This window comes from Bos mutus, chromosome 18 (assembly GCF_027580195.1).
Source record: "Bos mutus isolate GX-2022 chromosome 18, NWIPB_WYAK_1.1, whole genome shotgun sequence".
NCBI classification, from domain to species: Eukaryota; Metazoa; Chordata; class Mammalia; order Artiodactyla; family Bovidae; genus Bos; species Bos mutus.
Window position 1 is genome coordinate 17,190,223 of NC_091634.1, and position 18,940 is coordinate 17,209,162.

An 18,940-nucleotide genomic window follows, 5' to 3' on the forward strand; every position below is an offset into this window, starting at 1 on the left:
GTACATACAGATTTAGGGTTATTATGTCTTCCTGGTGGCTTGATCTTTTTGTCATTATATAAAGTCCCTTTTGGTCCCATTTTCTTTGTTCTGTCATCTGTGTTATCTGGTGTTAATGTAGGTCTGATGTTAACATAGCCATTTTTCTTGGATTGACTTTTAAAACATTAGTCATGTTGATTGGTCTTTTATAGTGAATGCTTCTGTATCTTGTTTTTGAATTCTTCCTTTTCCCCAAGATCTAAAAGATAGTCATTGTCACTATTTGCTAAATGTTTTTAATCTTTAGCTTCTGACAATAAGTCTTAATCAATCTGGAATTAATTTTTTGCTTTGTGCAAGGTAGAAATACAACTTCATTTTCCTTCATTGTGGCAAATGATTTTTCTACATCCATTTATTAAATAGTCTTTTCTTATTCCCACTAGCCTCTCTGCTACTTCTGTCATATATCAAAATTGTGTGAATCCTCATGTGTTGAGCAAATTCCATATACACATTTCAGAGCTCCTAACTCTGTTTTTACCTTTGACACTTTGACAGCTTATGTTATATCTAGGCTGCATCACACTACTTTGTTATATATGATTTTATTATCATCCTGATTCCTCAAAGAGCAAGTCCTTTTGCTTTATTCTTCTTCAGAGATATCCTGGTCTCTGTTCTTTTATATAAATTCCACAATCAGCTTGCCCGTAACCATGAAAAACCCTATTGGGATTTATCCCAAGTTGTATTAAATTTATAATGAATTTGAGGGAAATTGGAAACTTTATATTATGAATCTCTTTTCAAATAAATCTTTATTGATGTGATATGTTTTCTGGTTATCTAAATGTTATCCATTTCAGTCTGTTCACTGAGTCTTTACTCAGGTATAGTAGACTGAATATGTCCACCCAATTGCTTATCTCTGACTCCCCACAACTTCTGCACAGTCCAGAATCCTAAGATTTTGTTTCTCCTCTGTTTCTGCCTCCCTCTCCACCATCCTGTCATTCTTTTCTTTTTGCCTGGCATTCAGCATTCTCTTAAGGCCCTGACCCTTTGAACTTTCAGTTGTCTAATACAGTTTTTCTCCTAATTCCTCTGTCAGGGAATTCCTACTCACCTTTGGAAATAAACTTATGTAGCACCTTGTCCTTGTAGCCTCCACTGACCTCTTTCTGTCTGCCATCTGGGCCAAGTTAGGTTCACCTTCTCTGTGCTGTCATAGCAGCATGAGATATTGGAACACAGTCATTATCATTACTCTGCCCACCCTTCCCCACTCTGGACAGTGAGGTGGAGTCTCCACTACAGATTTTCTGTTCCCTGCTGCCGCTTTTCTCCTTGGGTTACCTTTTAAAGATGTCAAGAGCCCAAGGATTAGTAAAGAAAGAGATTTTAAACTAGGGTTTAAGAGATGTAAAAATGCCGTAGATGGTAGAAGCTTTATTTTCATCTTCATTCTTCCACTAAAGTGGTCACTTATTTTGTTCTGTGTTGACATCACTAATAGGCACTTTTGTCATATTGGATTTCCTTCAGGTGAAAAAGCAAACCCCAAGACCACAGAGCTTACTGCTTCTCAGCTGGCCCTCACTGAGGAAGCCCCTTTTGAGGAACAAGTGACACATGGCACCTCAAGGGATTCCTGGCTGGGGCAAGCAAGGTATCAGGAAAAACTGTCAGAAATGCAAGAAGGGAACTGGAGGCCAGGAGCAGACCCCTACAAGGAGACATGCCTGAGGAAGTTGAGCCATAAACATGATGACTTTGAGACAGGTGATAGTCTTTGTTTAGGGATTTTACAGGAGCAAGTCAGTATACAAGATGCTCTGCATGAATGTGATTCCCAAGAACCAGGAAGAGACCTGGTTGTTGATGCAAGGAATAACCTCTATAAGTGCAAGGAATGTGGAAAAGATTTTAGCAAGAATTGGGCCCTTACTCGGCATCAACAGATTCACGCTGGAGTGAAGCCTTATGAATGCAGTGAATGTGGGAAAGCCTCTCGTTATATGGCAGACTTCATTCGACATATGAGGTTTCATACTGGGGAAAAGCCGTACAAGTGTATTGAGTGTGGGAAGGCCTTCAAACGCAGGTCTTACCTCACAGAGCACCAGCGTATTCATAGTGGAGATAAACCCTATGAGTGCAAAGAATGTGGTAAAGCTTTCACCCATCGCTCCTCTTTCACCCAGCATAATATGACTCACACTAGAGAAAAGCCCTTTTTGTGCAAGGAATGTGGGAAAGCCTTTTACTACAGCTCCTCCTTTACTCAACACATGAGGATTCACACTGGAAAGAAACTCTATGAGTGCAGCAAATGTGGAAAGGCCTTCACTCGCCGGTCCACTTTTATCCAGCATAATATGACCCACACGGGAGAAAAACCCTTTTTGTGCAAAGAATGTGGAAAAGCTTTCTGCCTCAACTCATCCTTCACTCAACATATGAGGATTCACACTGGAGAGAAACCCTATGAGTGCAGTGAGTGTGGAAAAGCCTTTACTCATAGATCTACTTTCATCCGGCATAAGAGGGCACATACTGGAGAGAAGCCCTTTGAGTGCAAAGAATGTGGGAAATCGTTTTGTGACAGCTCTTCCTTAATTCAACACGTGAGGATTCACACTGGTGAGAGACCCTATGAATGCAGTGAATGTGGAAAGGCCTTTACACACCATTATATTTTTATCAGACACAATAGGACCCATAGTGGGAAAAAACCTTTGGAGTGTAAAGAATGTACAAAAGCCTTTTACTATAGCTCTTCCTTTACTCGACACATGAGGATTCACACCGGGGAAAAGCCTTATGTATGCAGAGAATGTGGAAAGGCCTTCACCCAGTCTGCAAATTTTGTTCGGCATAATAGGATCCACACTGGAGAAAAGCCCTATGAGTGCAAAGAATGCGAGAAGGCCTTTTGTGACAACTTTGCCTTAACTCAACATGTGAGAACTCACACTGGAGAGAAACCCTTTGAATGTGGTGAATGTGGAAAGGCCTTCAGCCACAGTTCATCCTTCACTCACCATCAAAAGATTCACACCAGAGTTTAGAAGATGGAGGAAGGCCTTGTACAAGTTTGCTCACTTCAGGCAATTTAGGTGAACTCATACAGGTGAAGTACCTTTCCTTTTGAATATAACTATTCAGGGGTCTTTTGGCCAGGGAAATATCTTACTCAGTGTCAGAAGAGAAACACTAATTATCATCTCTGTGAAAGCTTTCTATGGCAGGTCATCTGAAGGGTCATACTAGAAATTGACACTGGCTACAGCTTTACACTACATCTGAGAATCCATAAGGGAGACTCAGTGGTTGTCATGCATTTGGGGAAAATGTCAGTAACAGTTCTTCCTATGTTTATTATAAATCCATCTCAAGAGCATTTAACGAGATGTAGAAGAGAGGAAAGAGAAATGCATGTGTGTCTTTTTTCCAATCTCCCTGCCGAGCTTATGACAATTTGTCATTTGTGTGGGGGCAGGGGAGGGGCTGAAAGGGGAGAGATCTAAGGCCTCATCCCCTTTATGTATTTTTTTATATTCACAGTCAGGAGAGTTGGACCATTGGGATGTTAGCTCTGCTAACGTTTATTGAAAGTTATTTGTTACAAAACATTGACATGTAACATGTCAATGTCATGTCTACCATTGAGCATAAGGCCTGAGTCTTGAAATACATATACATACATCATATACAATCAGTTCTTGTTATTCACGGTAGTTATAGTCTATAGTTCAGTTCAGTTCAGTCGGTCAGTCGTGTCCGACTCTCTGCGACCCCATGAATTGCAGCACGCCAGGCCTCCCTGTCCCATCACCAACTCCCGGAGTTCATTCAAACTCACGTCCATCGAGTCCGTGATGCCATCCAGCCATCTCATCCTCTGTCGTCCCCTTCTCCTCCTGCCCCCAATCCCTCCCAGCATCAGAGTCTTTTCCAATGAGTCAACTCTTCACATGAGGTGGCCAAAGTACTGGAGTTTCAGCTTTAGCATCATTCCTTCCAAAGAAATCCCAGGGCTGATCTCCTTCAGAATGGACTGGTTGGATCTCCTTGCAGTCCAAGGGACTCTCAAGAGTCTTCTCCAACACCACAGTTCAAAAGCATCAATTCTTCGGCGCTCAGCTTTCTTCACAGTCCAACTCTCACATCCATACATGACTACTAGAAAAACCATAGCCTTGACTAGACGGACATTTGTTGGCAAAGTAATGTCTCTGCTTTTTAATATGCTATCTAGGTTGGTCATAACTTTCCTTCCAAGGAGTAAGCGTCTTTTAATTTCGTGGCTGCAATCACCATCTGCCGTGATTTTGGAGCCCAGAAAAATAAATTCTGATACTGTTTCCACTGTTTCCCCATCTATTTCCCATGAAGTGATGGGACCGGATGCCATGATCTTCGTTTTTTGAATGTTGAGCTTTAAGCCAACTTTTTCACTCTCCTCTTTCACTTTCATCAAGAGGCTTTTTAGTTCCTCTTCACTTTCTGCCATAAGGGTGGTGTCATCTGCATTTCTGAGGTTATTGATATTTCTCCTCTATAAGTTCACCATAAACACTGAATTAGTGAATACTGAACCATTGCATCTAGTGGCAATACAGATTTAGGTACCTGTGAGCATCTGTTCACATTTTCGTCAACCGATCAATACATAATCCTCTATGGAATTTTTTTTTTTTTCTGTTTTAGAACACCTTATTTAATAAATGTTTCTGAGAAGTTACATCCAATATTTCATTGTATTAAAAATACTTCAATGACATCATTTTTGTATATTCTGTTGTTACTGTACTGCTTTTACTCTTTTCACTCCAACATACACAAACAATACATATATGCAGTACTCTTATACAGTAAACACATAAACACTGTATAGTATACTATGTTGTACAGTAGATCATGCAAATAAAGTTCTAGAAAAAAAGATGTGGAGAAGGCAATGGCACCCTACTCCAGTACTCTTGCCTGGAAAATCCCATGGATGGAGGAGCCTGGAAGGCTGTAGTCCATGGGGTTGCTGACTGAGCGACTTCACTTTCACGCATTGGAGAAGGAAATGGCAACCCACTCCAGTGTTCTTGCCTGGAGAATCCCAGGGGTGGGGAAGCCTGGTGGGCTGCCATCTATGGAGTTGCACAGAGTCGGACATGACTGAAGTAACTTAGCAGTAGCAGAAAAAAAGATTAAACTTAATTAAATATTAACATTAAGACTCTAATTTTGATAGAACTGCAGGATGTGTGATAGGGCAGTGCACTGAAGTGGGTAAATCTCTTGACCTTGGATTGACCCAGGACAACCAAAGGAGAGGACGGTGTTTTGTTTTGCCTTCTCTTCCAGGTCTTAGTTGGTGGTTTCTACTTACTTCTCTGCCAAAGTTTCTTCCACATCTTCCATCATATCATTTGAAGTCTTTTTTACTTATATGCTTTGTGATATGCATTATGTGTTTGACACTGTCCTTTATATTTTCTGTAATACCTTTAAGTCTGAAAAATTTCAGGCAGTCTAGCCAAACATTTTCCCAACAGTTAATGATAGTAGTCTGCTTATTAATTATCCCAGGTTGTGCCAACACAGTGACAGTGCATATACTGACAGACACCCAGTAGTCCATCCTCGTGGTTTCTTTGTTGGTGTTGAGAGTTTTGCTAAAAAGCTCCCTTAGGTTGTGCTTTTATTATGCTCTGATTGAATGGTTGGATAACATAGAATTTAGGGGCATGAAAAGAACATCTAGGTTGGAGTGGGCATTTTCAACTTCTTCATGGCAATGGATTGGGGCATTATCCAAAATTAATTAAACCTTGGAGGCAAGGTTTTTGCACTGGAAATAGCATTCAGTTTCTTGGATGAGCAGTTGTGGAACAAGTCCCAGAATGTTTCTGCTATCACTCAAACTTTTTTATTCCACCTACAATGGACTGTCATATGGTTCAGATTTTTCTTTTCAAGTCTGGACATGGGGCTCTTGACAACACTAGGGGTTTTGTACTTAGTTGCCCTTGGCATTCACACAATAGCACAATTGTGTGTAATACTTGAATAATTCAAAGTCAGGCTTTGAAAGCCATTTGCATTATATAGCTTCATTTGCCAACAGCCTTGTAAGCAAGCCTGTCTCATTAGCATTTAAATCTGTTCTTCTATATAGCATTTATTATTTGTTGACATTTTAGTGATAGCCACTGTGACAGGTGTGAGATGTTACCACATTGTATTTTTTATTTGCATTTCTCTAATAATTAGCAGTGAAGTGAAGTGAAAGTCACTCAGTCATGTCAGACTCTTTACTACCCCATGGACTATACAGTCCATGGAATTCTCTAGGCCAGAATACTGGAGTGGGTAGACTTTCCCTTTTTTAGTGGATCTTCCCAACCCAGGGATCAAACCCAGGTCTCCCTCATTGCAGATGGATTCTTTACCAGCTGAGCCACAAGGGAAGCCCAATAATTAGCAGTGATGAGCATCTTTTTGTGTTTTGTGCCTGTTTAAAAAAATTTTTTTTATTAGGGTATAATTGCTTCATCTGTGCCTTGTTTTAAGTGATTGATTTTTCTTCTCATTTTAGGTTATATTTTCCTGCTTCTGTGTGTCACTGTTTATTTTTAATTGGATGTCAGACATTGTGATTTGGAAATATTTTTGTATTTCTGTAAGTATTTTAGTAGGGACACTGACATTCTTACCAAAAAAGTTACATAAATTGACAACTCTGGCAATGCCTATGAAAGGTGAAATCCTCAGAAGGGCCATCAAGATCTCTCTTATTTCTCTGCATTTTGGTGCCTGTGGGTCTGTCCTCATACATGTCTCCTAGGTGTTCAAGTGATCACTGTGATCAGCTTTTATGTTTTAATAAAATGAAACTTTATCAAGGTTACCTTATCTGTACAATTACAAATAATAATCTCTATCCTTCCTTCTTCTATTTCTGTTGGTCTGATATGTGGAAGTGTAACTGGATTGCCTGTAGCACCAAGCTGTCAGTTCTGTCTTTAACCAGGTACTACCTGGGAGTCTACATCTGGCCTAGGGGTGTGGGTTAAGGCTCCCCAAAGGGTTTTTTATGTTTGTTTGTTTGTTTTAATATGAATCAGTTTCCACCATGGGAAATCTGTGCAGTTTTACACAGATTCTGAAATCTCTGGTTCTGGGCTCCTGTGGAGAAACTGGAAGACCTTGCAGTACAAGCTGGATGCCTGCAACACTAACTCCTGGAGGTGGAATCCACTCTTCAGTGTACCATAGCCATGCCCAGCATTTGTTCCCTTTTTAATGACCCGTCTGTCCCCAGGGCATTGGGAGGGTGCCCGTTTGTTCTTAGGAAATCCAAACCCCTATTATATCCAGAAAGATATCTTAGGCTCCATTTCCTCCCCTCTCTGTTGTGAATGCTCTCCCAGCCATCCTAAACTAGCTCTACCCAACAGACCTTCTTTCCCTCCCTAAAGCCCGGTCTGTCCAGTTATCAGGACTTTGTTCAGATATTCCTCTCTGCCAGGTCCTGAGAATTTTTTTTCTCATAGATTTCCAGGTGATGCTGAAGTTGCTGGTCAAGGGGCCACATATTGTAAACTACTGATCCATTCACTTATTTAAAAATTCAGATATTCTCTGAACATTTCTGGTGTCTATGTCTTGAGTCTTATTTTATTGCCTTAATTCCCATAATATTTACAACCAGGAAATGGGTTGTAATTTTCCATATCAATTACAAAATTTAAACCATTACATAATATAACAAACTAAGGTCAACAAATGATTGTAAACTTAATTATTTTCTCATATAAATACTAATTATTGAGTAATCCCTGTATGAGACTATTATTCTTACAAAGAAAAATTTAAAGGAGAAATAAAATTATAAACAATGAAGCAATTCTTTACAAATTGGAACCTGCCACCCTTCCAGAAAGTTAGATTTTTCTCAATGTAATCCGTGAGCACTTAGAAACTTTGTGTAATTTCCATTAACTGGTCTACTAGTGGGCCCTAATCGAGATAGGTTAGCTCAGTTCCAAAAGTATCTCTTTTGGAGATAAAAGCTAGCAGTTATGGTTTGTGGCAGTCTGAAAATCACCCTGAAATATACATGATCTTACATGGGATTTAGATAATTTGCTTAGGATTCTCCTTGTTGCCATACTTCTGTTAGAATCAAAGACGTAGCATCTAATTTCACAAGAATAAGAAAGGCTAACTATGTATTATATATTGGGGTTTTTTCTTTCATTTTTTATTGCAGGATATAATAAATTTTTATGATTTTTAACCATTTTAAAATATACAATTTAATAGTATTAAGTACATTCACAAGGTTGTACATCCACTAGCACTATCCATTTCCAGAAGCTTTTCATCATCCCAAACAATAACTCTATCAATTAAACAGTAACTCCCACCTTGCCCTAAGTCCTTGGTAACCTATTTCTACTTTATTTCTCTATGAATTTGCCTATTCTAGGTATCTCATATAAATGGAATCATACAATATTTGCCTTTTTTGTGTACGGCTTAATCTCATTTAGCATAATGTTTCCAAGGTGCATCTATTGTAGCCTGTTTAGAATTCCATTCCTTTGAAGGTTGAAAAATATTTCATTATATGTACATGCCATATTTTGTTTATTCATTAATCTATTAATGAAAATTTGGGTTGTTTTCTGCCTTTATGGCTATTGCAGATAATACTGGTATAAACATCTGTGAATGATTATCTGAATCCTTAGCAATTGAGTCCTGCTTTCAAGTATTTTGAATATATATTTGGGATTGACAGAAAATATTCTATATATAACTTTTTGAGGAACCACCATAGTTTTTCCCATGATGGTTTTACCATTTTACATTCCCATAAGCAATGCAATGGGTTTCAATTTCTCCACAACCTCACCAACACTTGTTTGCCTCCCGTGCCCTTTTTTCTACTATAGCCATCCTGGTAGTGGTTTTGTATTCAATCTTAGTCAAAAAGCCAAGAAGCAATTTATTATGGGTTTCATTTGCACTTCCCTAATGACTAATTCGGAGAAGGCAATGGCAAACCACTCCAGTACTTTTGCCTGGCAGATCCCATGGATGGAGGAGCCTGGTAGGCTGCAGTCCATGGGGTTGCTAGGAGTAAAAGGACACGACTGAGTGACTTCACTTTGACTTTTCACTTTCACGCACTGGAGAAGGAAATGGCAACCCACTCCAGTGTTCTTGCCTGGAGAATCCCAGGGACAGGGGAGCCTGGTGGGCTGCCATCTATGGGGTTGCACAGAGTTGGACACGACTGAAGCGACTTAGCAGCAGCAGCAGCAATGACTAATTATGCCAACCATTTTTCCATGGTTAGTTGTTTATATATATATTTTGGAGAAGTGTCTATCACTAGTATTCTGAGTATGTCTGCATCCATATTCACAAGGGATATTGGTCTATAGTTTTTTGTTTCTGTTTTTTTCCTTGTAGTGTCTTTGTCTGATTTTGGTGTCAGGGCAATTCTGGCACCATAGAATGAAATAGTATTTCCTCTTCTGCAGTTTATTCAAAGATTGTCTTTTCCCCTTGAATGGTCTTATCATCTGTGTTGAAAATTGACTGTATATATGAGGTTTTATTTCTGGGCTGTCTCTTCTATTTCTTTGGTCTGTATGTCTGTCCTTATGTTAGTGCCAGACTTTTTTTTTTTTTCATGTGTACTGAGTTATCACTTCTTTTTATTTATTTATTTTTGGTTGCTCTGGGTCTTCATTGCTGTGCATGGGCTTTCTCTAGTTGTGGTGAGTTGGGGCTACTCTTCATTACTCTGCACAGGCTTCTCATTGTGGTGATTCCTCTTGTTGTGAAGCACAGGCTCTAGGGCACGCAGGTCTCAGTAGTTGTGGCGCACGTGAGTTCAGTAGTTGCGGCTTGTGGGCTGTAGAATGTGGACTGTAGAGTGTGGGCTCAGCAGTTGTGGTTGCAGGGGCTTAGTTTCTCTGTGTCATGTGGAATCTTCCCAGACCAGGGATCCAACCAGTGTCCCCTGCATTGACAGGCAGATTTCCTATCCACTGTATCACCAGGGAATTCTGTTAAGTTTTGAAGGTTTTTTTTTTTTTTAATATAAATTTATTTATTTTAATTGGAGGCTAATTACTTTACAATATTGTATTGGTTTTGCCATACATCAACATGAATTCGCCACGGGTATACATGTTTTTAAAGGATTGTTTTTAGTTATTTGGGGCCCTTTGAAATTCCATATGAATTTGGGAATTCTTTCCCATTTCTGCAAAAATGGGCTTTTGATAAAAATTGCATTAAATCTGTGTTATCTTTTGGGTAATATTGATATCTTAACAATGTTAAGACTTCCTATTTTATTTTGAACATGAGACATCTTTCCATTTATTTAGGTCTTTATTTTCATTCAACTATTTTTTTTTCCCCCAGCATTCAAATCTTTTACCTTCTTGGTTAGAGTTATTACTAAGTATCTTGTTCTTGTAGGTGGTTGTAAAATACAAGGAGCTTCCTAATTTTCTTTTGGGGTTGTTCATTGCTGTTCTATAAATACACTAATGATTCTGGGGTGTTAGTTTTCCCTGCAACTTTGTTGAATTCATTTATTAGCTTTATTAGTCATTGTGAATTCTTTGGGATTTTTAATGTATAGGATCATGTCATCTGCAAAAAGAAAAAAAAGAGAGAGATCATTTTACAACTTCCTTTCCACTTTAGATGACTTTTTTTCCCCCTTGTCTTATAGCTCTGGGTAGAACTTCAAGTACAATGCTTAATAGTAACTGTGAAAGCAGGTATCCTTCCTTGTGTTTTTCTGGTCTTAGGGGGAAAGCTTTCAGTCTTTCACCTTTGAGTATGATTTTTAGCTGTAGGTTTTTCACAAATAACTTTATCATGTTGAGGAAATTTTCCTCTATTTTGAGTTTTCTGAGCATTTTCATCATGAAAGGTTATTGGGTTTTCCAGATGTCTTCTCTACATAAATCATGATGAGTAAGTGGTTTTTTCCCATTCATTTTATTAATGGGAAGGATTACATTGATTAATTTTCTTATGTTGAACCACCCTTGCATTGCTGAGGTAAATTCCATTTGCTCATGGTGAGTAAACCTTTTAATATGCTATTGGATTTAATTTGCTAATATTTTGTTGAGGATTTTTGCATCTGTATTCATAAAGGATATTCATCTGTAATTATCTTTCCCTGTGATGTCTTTATCTGTCTTTGGTATCAGAATAATACTGGCCTCATAGAACAAGTTAAGGAGGGTTTCCCTTCTTCAGTTCTTTTGTTTTGTTTTGTTTTTGTTTTTTGAAGTTTAAGAAGGACTGGTGTTAATTCTTCATTTAAATCTTGGTACAATTCACTGGTGTAGCAGTCTGGTTCAAAGCTTTCTTTGTCAGGATGTTTTTGATTATGATTCAATCTCTTTACTTCTTATAGGTCTGTGGAAATCTTGTATTTCTTCTTGAGTCAGTTTAATTTCTTTTGCAAGGAATTTTTCCATTTTTTCATATTTATCTAATATGTTGGTATATAATTGTTCATATTTTGTCCTATAATTCTTTTTTATCTCTGTAAGGTTGGTGGTAATATCTCCATTTTCATTTCTGATTTTAGTTATTTGTATTTTCTGTCAGTTTTGGTAAAGGTTTATCAGTTTTGTTGAACTTTTCAAAGAGCCAATATTTGGTTTTGTTGATTTTCTCTTTTGTTTTTCTACTTTCTATTTGGTTTATCTCCACCCTATTTTTTGTTATTTTCTTCCTTCTGTAGCTTTTGGTTTCAGTTCAGTTCAGTCGCTCAGTCGTGTCCGACTCTTTGTGACCCCATGAATTGCAGCATGCCAGGCCTCCCTGTCCATCACCAACTCCCGGAGTTCACCCAGACTTACATCCATCGAGTAGGTGATGCCATCCAGCCATCTCATCCTCTGTCATCCCCTTCTCCTCCTGCCCCCAATCCTTCCCAGAATCAGAGTCTTTTCCAATGAGTCAACTCTTTGCATGAGGTGGCCAAAGTTTGTCTTTTTTATAGTTCCTGAAGGCAGAAGTTAGGTTATTGATTTTTGATTGCTTTTTTATGTAGGCGATTACTGCTACAAATTTCCCTCCTAGCACTGTTTTTGCTGTGTACCTTAAATGTTGGTATGTTGTGTTTTCATTTTCATTAGTCTTTAAGTATTTTCTGATTTAATTTCTGCTTTCTTCTTTGACCCATGGATTGTTGTCTTAGTGCACTCAAACTGCTGTACAAAATACAAAAGATTGGGTAGCTTATAAGCAAATTTATTTTTCACAGTTCTTGATGCTGAAAGCCTGAGATCAGGGTGCCCGGACTGTCAGACTCTCTTTCTGGTTGCAGACTTCTCAATGAGTCCTTTAGTGGCAAAATGGGCTAGAGAGTTGTTGTTCCATCGCTGCATTGTTGCAGCACGCCAAGCTTCCCTGTCTTTCACTAACTCCTGGAGTTTGCTCAAATTCATGTCCATTAAGTTGGTGATGCCATCCAATCATCTCATCTTCTGCTGCCCCCTTCTCCTCCTGGCCTCAATCTTTTGCAGCATCTGGGTCTTTTCTAGTGAGTCAGCTCTATGCATCAGGTGGCCAAAGAATTGGAACTTCAGCTTCAGCATCAGTCCTTCCAATGAATATTCAAGGTTGATTTCCTTTAGGACTGACTGATTTGATATCCTTGCTGTCCAAGGGACTCTCAAGAGTCTTTTCCAGCACCCCAGTTTGAAAGTATCAATTCTTTAGTGCTCAGCCTTCTGTACGGTCCAACTCTCACATCCATACATGACTACTGGAAAAACCATAGCTTTGATTATACAGACTTTTGTTGGCAAAGTAACATCTTTGCTTTTTAATACACTATGTTTGTCATAGCTTATCTTCCAAGGAGCAAACATTTTTTAATTTCATGGCTGCAGTCACCATCTGCAGTGATTTTGGAGTCTAAGAAAATAAAGTCTGTCACTGTTTCCATTGTTTCCCCATCTATTTGTCATGGAGTAATGGGACTGGATACCATGATCTTAGTTTTTTTAATGTTGAGTTTTAAGCCAGCTTTTTCTCTCTCTTCTTTCATTTTCATCGGGCTTCTGTGGTGGCTCAGACAGTAAAGAATCTGCAGTGCAGGAGGCCCAGGTTTGATCCCTGGGTTGGGAAGATCCCCTGGAGAAGGAAACGGCAACCCACTCCAGTATTCTTGCCTGGAAAATTCCATGGACAGAGGATTCTGGTGGGTACAGTCCATGGGGTTGCAAAGAGTTGGACACAACTGGGTGACTAACACACTTCACTTTCATCAAGAGGCTCTTTAGTTCCTCTTCACTTTCTGCCATTAGGGTGGTGTTGTCTGCATATTTGAGGTTATTGATATTTCTCCCAGGAATCTTGATTCTAGCTTGTGCTTCATCCAGCCCAGCATTTCGCATGATGTACTCTGTATATAAGTTAAATAAGTAGAGTGACAATATGCAGCCTTGACATACACTTTTCCCAATTTTGAATGAGTTTATTGTTGCTTCTAATTGTGCTTCTTGACCTGCTTACAGATTTCTCAGGAGGCAGGTAAGGTGGTCTGGTATTCCTGTCTCTTAAAGAGTTTTCTTCAGTCTGTTGTGATCTACATAGTCACAACAAACTGAATGAAGCAGAAGTAGATGTTTTTCTGGAATTTTCTTGCTTTTTCTATGATGCAACAGATGTTGGCAATTTGATCTCTGGTTCCTCTACCTTTCCTAAATCCAGCTTGTACATCTGGAAGTTCTCGGTTCACATACCATTGAAGCGTAGCTTGAAGGATTTTGAGCATTGCCTTGCTAGCATGTGAAATGAGTGCAACTGTGTGGTAAGTTTGAACATTCTTTGGCATTGCCCTTCTTTGGATTGGAATGAAGAAACCTTTTCCAGTCCTGTGGCCACTGATGACTTTTCCAAATTTGCTGGCATATTGAGTGCAGCACTTTAACAGCATCATCTTTTAGGATTTGAAATAGCTCAGCTGGAATTCCATCACCTCCACTAGCTTTGTTCTTAGTGATTCTTCCTAAGGCCCACTTGACTTCACGTTCCAGGATGTCTGCCTCTAGGTGAGTGATCACATCATCATGGTTATCTGGGTCATTAAGACCCTTTTTTGTACAGTTCTTCAGTGTACTCTTGCCACCTCTTCTTAATATCTTCTGTAAGATCTCATTTATAAGAGAACTAATCTGATTCATGAGGGTTCCACCCCTCTGACCTAAGCACCTCCCCAAAGCCCCACCTCCTAACACCATCCAATTGGCTAGTAGGATTTCATCATATGAATTTTCAGGACATAGCAGTTGTTTAAGAGTGTGCACTTTAATTTCCATTTGTGATTTTTCCAGTTTTCCTTATTCATTTCTAATTTCATCCTGTTGCAGTCACTTAAGTTACTTTGTGTGATGATACAATAATTTAGGGAGAATGTTTCATGTTCATTTGAGAAGAATGTATATTTTGCAGTTTTCAGGTAGAGTGTCACTTCTCTGTTAGATTTTTTAAATTGATTTGTTCAAGTCCTCTGTTTCTTTACTTATCTTCTGTGTGGTTGATCGATCCATTACTGAAAGTAGGGTATTGAAATCTCCCACTCTCTGTCTTTTGACTGGTGAGTTTAATCCGTTTACATTTAATTACTGGATCGGAGGAACTTCTGTCAATTTGTTCATCATTTTCAAATGCCTTATAACTTCTTTACCCCTCATTTTCTTCATTATTGTCTGAGGAATTGTTGTCAGACACTACAATGAACTTTGTAAGGTAGACATTAGTCTCTCTGGCTGGAATATATTGGAGACATTCTAGGCTGAATGAATCAAAGGGAATACTTGGTTAAGGGAATATTTTTTTGTTCAAGGAGGCATGAGAAGATCTGTGTCATTGCCAGAAGAATTTTGGTCTTCTGAGACACAATACTGCCAAGGAGGTAACTGCATGCCTTTCACTAGATCTACAAATTCAGCCTATGTTCCTGAGATGTGTGACTCTGGGATATTTGCTAATACTGCCTGAGTCTCAGGTTGCTGACTGTGTCATAAAAATGATTATAATATTTATATAATAGTCTGTGGGAGGATTAATAAAAGTAAGAAAAACACACTGAATGACTTACATGTGCCAGGCACTCCATTGTTTGCTTTATGCGTAAATTCTCAAAACCATCTGATAAAATGGAAACTATTTCTGTTTGGGTGCAGAAGTCAAAACTTGAGAAGTAAATTTCCTTAGATTAATGGAAAGCAAGTGCCAGTATCAATAGGCTGATTCAAACTTGGAAATTTGGGTCTAGAACTGGGAAATTTAATTGCTTGAATGCTGCAAAGTCCTTAGCATACAGTGCAGGTATACAGTGCACTATACATAGCCATGAAACTAACCACTGCTGATAACAATGTTGTTTGTTGCCATTATATTTTTTCCTGGTTAATCTCTAATGCCAGAGCTTACTTTCTGTGTCTCTCAAGCCACACAACTTTGTCATTGTCTTTCATCAGTGAAATCATAGACATAGACATAGAATTAAAAGACAGTGTGTGACTCTTCTTTGGTGTCAAACACAAAGCTAGCCTCCCACAAAGTGCTGTGATATGTGCCTTAGTTCTTTCAGGATCTTTATGAATGACTGCACAAGTGTCTCTAGCAACATCTGACAAGCCCAAGGTTATTGAAACTACTCTCACTTTCCAGGCATCAATGATCTTCAATAACATGGAAGGTCCATCTAGTCAAAGCTATGGTTTTTCCACTAGTCGTGTATGGATGTGACAAGTGGACCATAAAGTTGAGCACCAAAGAATTGATGCCTTTGAACTGTAGTGTTGGAGAAGACTCTCGAGAGTCCCTTGGACTACAAGAAGATCAAACCTGTCCATCCTAAGGGAAATCAGTCCAAAATATCCACTGGAAGGACTGATGCTGAAGCTGAATCTCCAATACTGTGGCCACCTGATGCAAAGAATTGACTCATTGGAAAAGACCCTGGTGCTGGGAAAGACTGAAGGCAGGAGAAGGGGATGACAGAGGATGAGATGGTTGGATGGCATCACTGACTCGATGGACATGAGTTTGAGCAAGCTCTGGGAGTTGGTGATGGACAAGAAAGCCTAGTGTGCTGCAGTCCATGGGGTCACAGTCAGACATGACTGAGCTGAACTGAACTGAACCTCCATTCAGGAACAGTGAGGGCAGTTGCACTCAACCCAGAGGACCTTGTACTGAGAGGTCATGCTCAAGTCCTTTAGGCTTCTGATACTGGGTAAAGCCTTACTCTACTCCACACAGGGATCTGAAGACTCTTTCATTCTGCTCTTTCTCCAAAACACATGTGTAGTATACCCTCCCAACTACCTGTAGCCATGCTGTGTTCTTGTCTCCTCAGGGTATTTTGGATAATAAATATATTCTCCTGCAAGATGGTTCAGTTACCAAAGGAAGATTTGTTGGAAGGAAATGGGAGTGTCTTGTAAAAGCCACCAAAAGGTGAATCAATAAGTAAGTTGTGACAAGTGATTATGAAAACCCACTAGAAGATGTGACATTTGAGACCAGAATAATGCAGTCATGTGAAGAAAATGATGAAATCAATAGCTAATATTTAAATGCTTTTGAGGTACAAAGCATTTTATACCAATTAACCTACTTAATCTTCATCATAATCCTGAGATATCATTTTACAGACAAAATAATTTTACAGATGGCACAGCAAGGTAAATTGTCCAAGGCTGTACAAAGTCAATATACACACAACTTGGATTTATACCCAGGTAACATGACTCCAGAGCCTATGCTCTTCATACACACACACTTTTGAGCTCTTAAATTGTATGGAACATGTCTTATTTACCTTGACTGCAGTAGATGCTCAAGAAATGGTTGAGTAAGACTGAGCATGATTCTCCACTAGTGATATTATAACATCAGGACGATCTCGGCTCAAATCTTATTGTAACAAGGTATATACTCTTATTGCTTCCTTAAAACCTTCGCTATCTTTAAGTCTCTGGCTTTCCTTTCCTTGTTCAGTATCACTGTGAAGGCACTTTAAGAATTGCAAAATATTATGATATGTATGCTCATGCTTTTTAAATGAAAAAGTATGAGTATCTGGATGAATCTTATAACAAAGTAAGATGGCATGAACCTGTATGTAGTGAAAGCAAATAAAATCTGGGAGATTAAAGGACTGGTTCATCTTTTTGGCATCAATGCTTGGGAGAATAGAGCAGAGCATGGGAGAAACAAAAAGCTACTGCCACTATCTTACAACTAAATATACATGTAGGGGCCAGTCCATCCATAATTATAAATGTTCTTATCCTTGTTTGATACCATCCTGTGCTCCTTTAATTATAAACCTCTCAAAGATCCAACATTCCATAGAATGTCAAAATCTTATTAACTAATCACAGGAAATATAAATCTCTGCTTAATATTAAAAATCCCATTCCAAACCCACTATATCTGCTGAGAATTGATATGGAATGTGCCTTCACCTATTGGCTTTCCATTAAAGTAGCACATACCAGAGTAGGTGAGTATTTTATTTAAAGTTGAAAACCCTATCATTCATCCCAAACCAGACTTGTATCAATGATATAATATCCTTTCTTAAAATTTGTTACTTACAACTATCAAATGCCATAGAGAATAAAACCAGAAACATAAATTGCATTTAAATGCCGTTTACTTCCAACAGTGTCCATAAAATCCATCACTGATCTCTATAACCTCTCCAGTCACAAGAAATTGTGAAGCCAGTAAGTCTATTCCATTTAGAATATTTGAAGCCACCCTGCTTAGAAACTATATTTATCTGTCAAGCTTCAGTGTAAAAAACAAAAATGCTCTTAAATATTTCCAGAAGCTATGATGCAGGATACTAGTGCTATCAAAATTGGTGAGCAGGCTGCAGAAGTTGTGGGAATGGCTCTGGATTATTCAATTCCAACCCTCCATAACAATGATCAAGGGATGGGGAAATAACTGATGCTTTATTAGTATTGCTGCCAGCAGTAATAATACCTAAGCCACAAAACTAGAAACTAGACACTACATAATGCATTTCAGCTGCATCAAACATGATAGAACTTGCTGGTCTGCTTTGCCTAGAATGATCCTTGAGAGCACATGTGCCTTACCTACAGTTGTCCTTTATCGGCAAGGGACTGGCTCCAGGACCAACATACTCCCTCACCTCCACAGATACCAAAACCTGTAGGTGCTCCAGGTCCCTTAAATAAAATGGCATAGTTGCTATAACCTAGGCACATCTTCCTGTATACTTTTAAATCATCACCTAATATGATGTATTCCCTGAGCCCCTACAAAAGCCAATACAATGTCAATAGTTGTAAACGTAATGTGAATGATATGTAAACAATTGCCTACAGCTGGTAAGTCCCAAGTTTTCTTTTTAGATGAAACCTTTTCAAAAAACACTTCCAACTGTGAGTGGTTGAATCTACAGATGCAGAATCTGCGGTTATGGATGGTCACTGTAATTAGGACTCATCCTTTAGGATCTGGACTAAAAAGCACATCCACTCTGCTCTAATCCCTCACTGTATGTAATTTCTTGGTTGGGTTCTCACAGCACATGTAAAAATTAAAATGCATCATTTAAGTCAACAGGAAATGCACTGTATATTAACCTCACCAAAATAGTCGCATTCTTAGTACAGAGATCAGGCCACTTTTTTCTAGGTTTGCTGGTCTTCCACCGAAGGCTATACAGGAAAGCTGATCCTCATTTGTCAAGAGAAAAATAGTGGAAAACTCTTAAGAAATATCAGTGTGTCAAAGGAGTTCAACATATACAAAACCACTTTATTAGAGATGAAAAATTTTATTCATACCACTTTTTACTTCTATTGCAATGTTCATTTATTACATTTACTGG

General features: G+C 38.7%; 1 protein-coding gene across 6 annotated transcripts in view; it reads left to right on the forward strand.

Annotated features, from left to right (window-relative positions):
- The window catches only part of ZNF599 (zinc finger protein 599), a 29,755-nt gene extending 11,256 nt beyond the window's left edge, over positions 1–18,499 (forward strand). Inside the window, exons 4-6 of one of the 6 annotated variants that reach the window (XR_011467687.1) lie at positions 1,531–3,118; positions 14,903–14,968; positions 15,730–18,499. Coding sequence is in view for 1 of the 6 variants with exons in the window: in XM_070387970.1 (XP_070244071.1) it covers positions 1,531–3,056 (1,526 nt within the window). In the remaining 5 variants the exon portion in view is untranslated. Of the gene's footprint in view, positions 1–1,530 lie in introns of all 6 variants that reach the window. The other 5 variants (XR_011467686.1, XR_011467684.1, XR_011467685.1 and 2 more) reach the window with 5 other exon arrangements.
- The last annotated feature ends 441 nt before the right edge of the window (positions 18,500–18,940 follow it).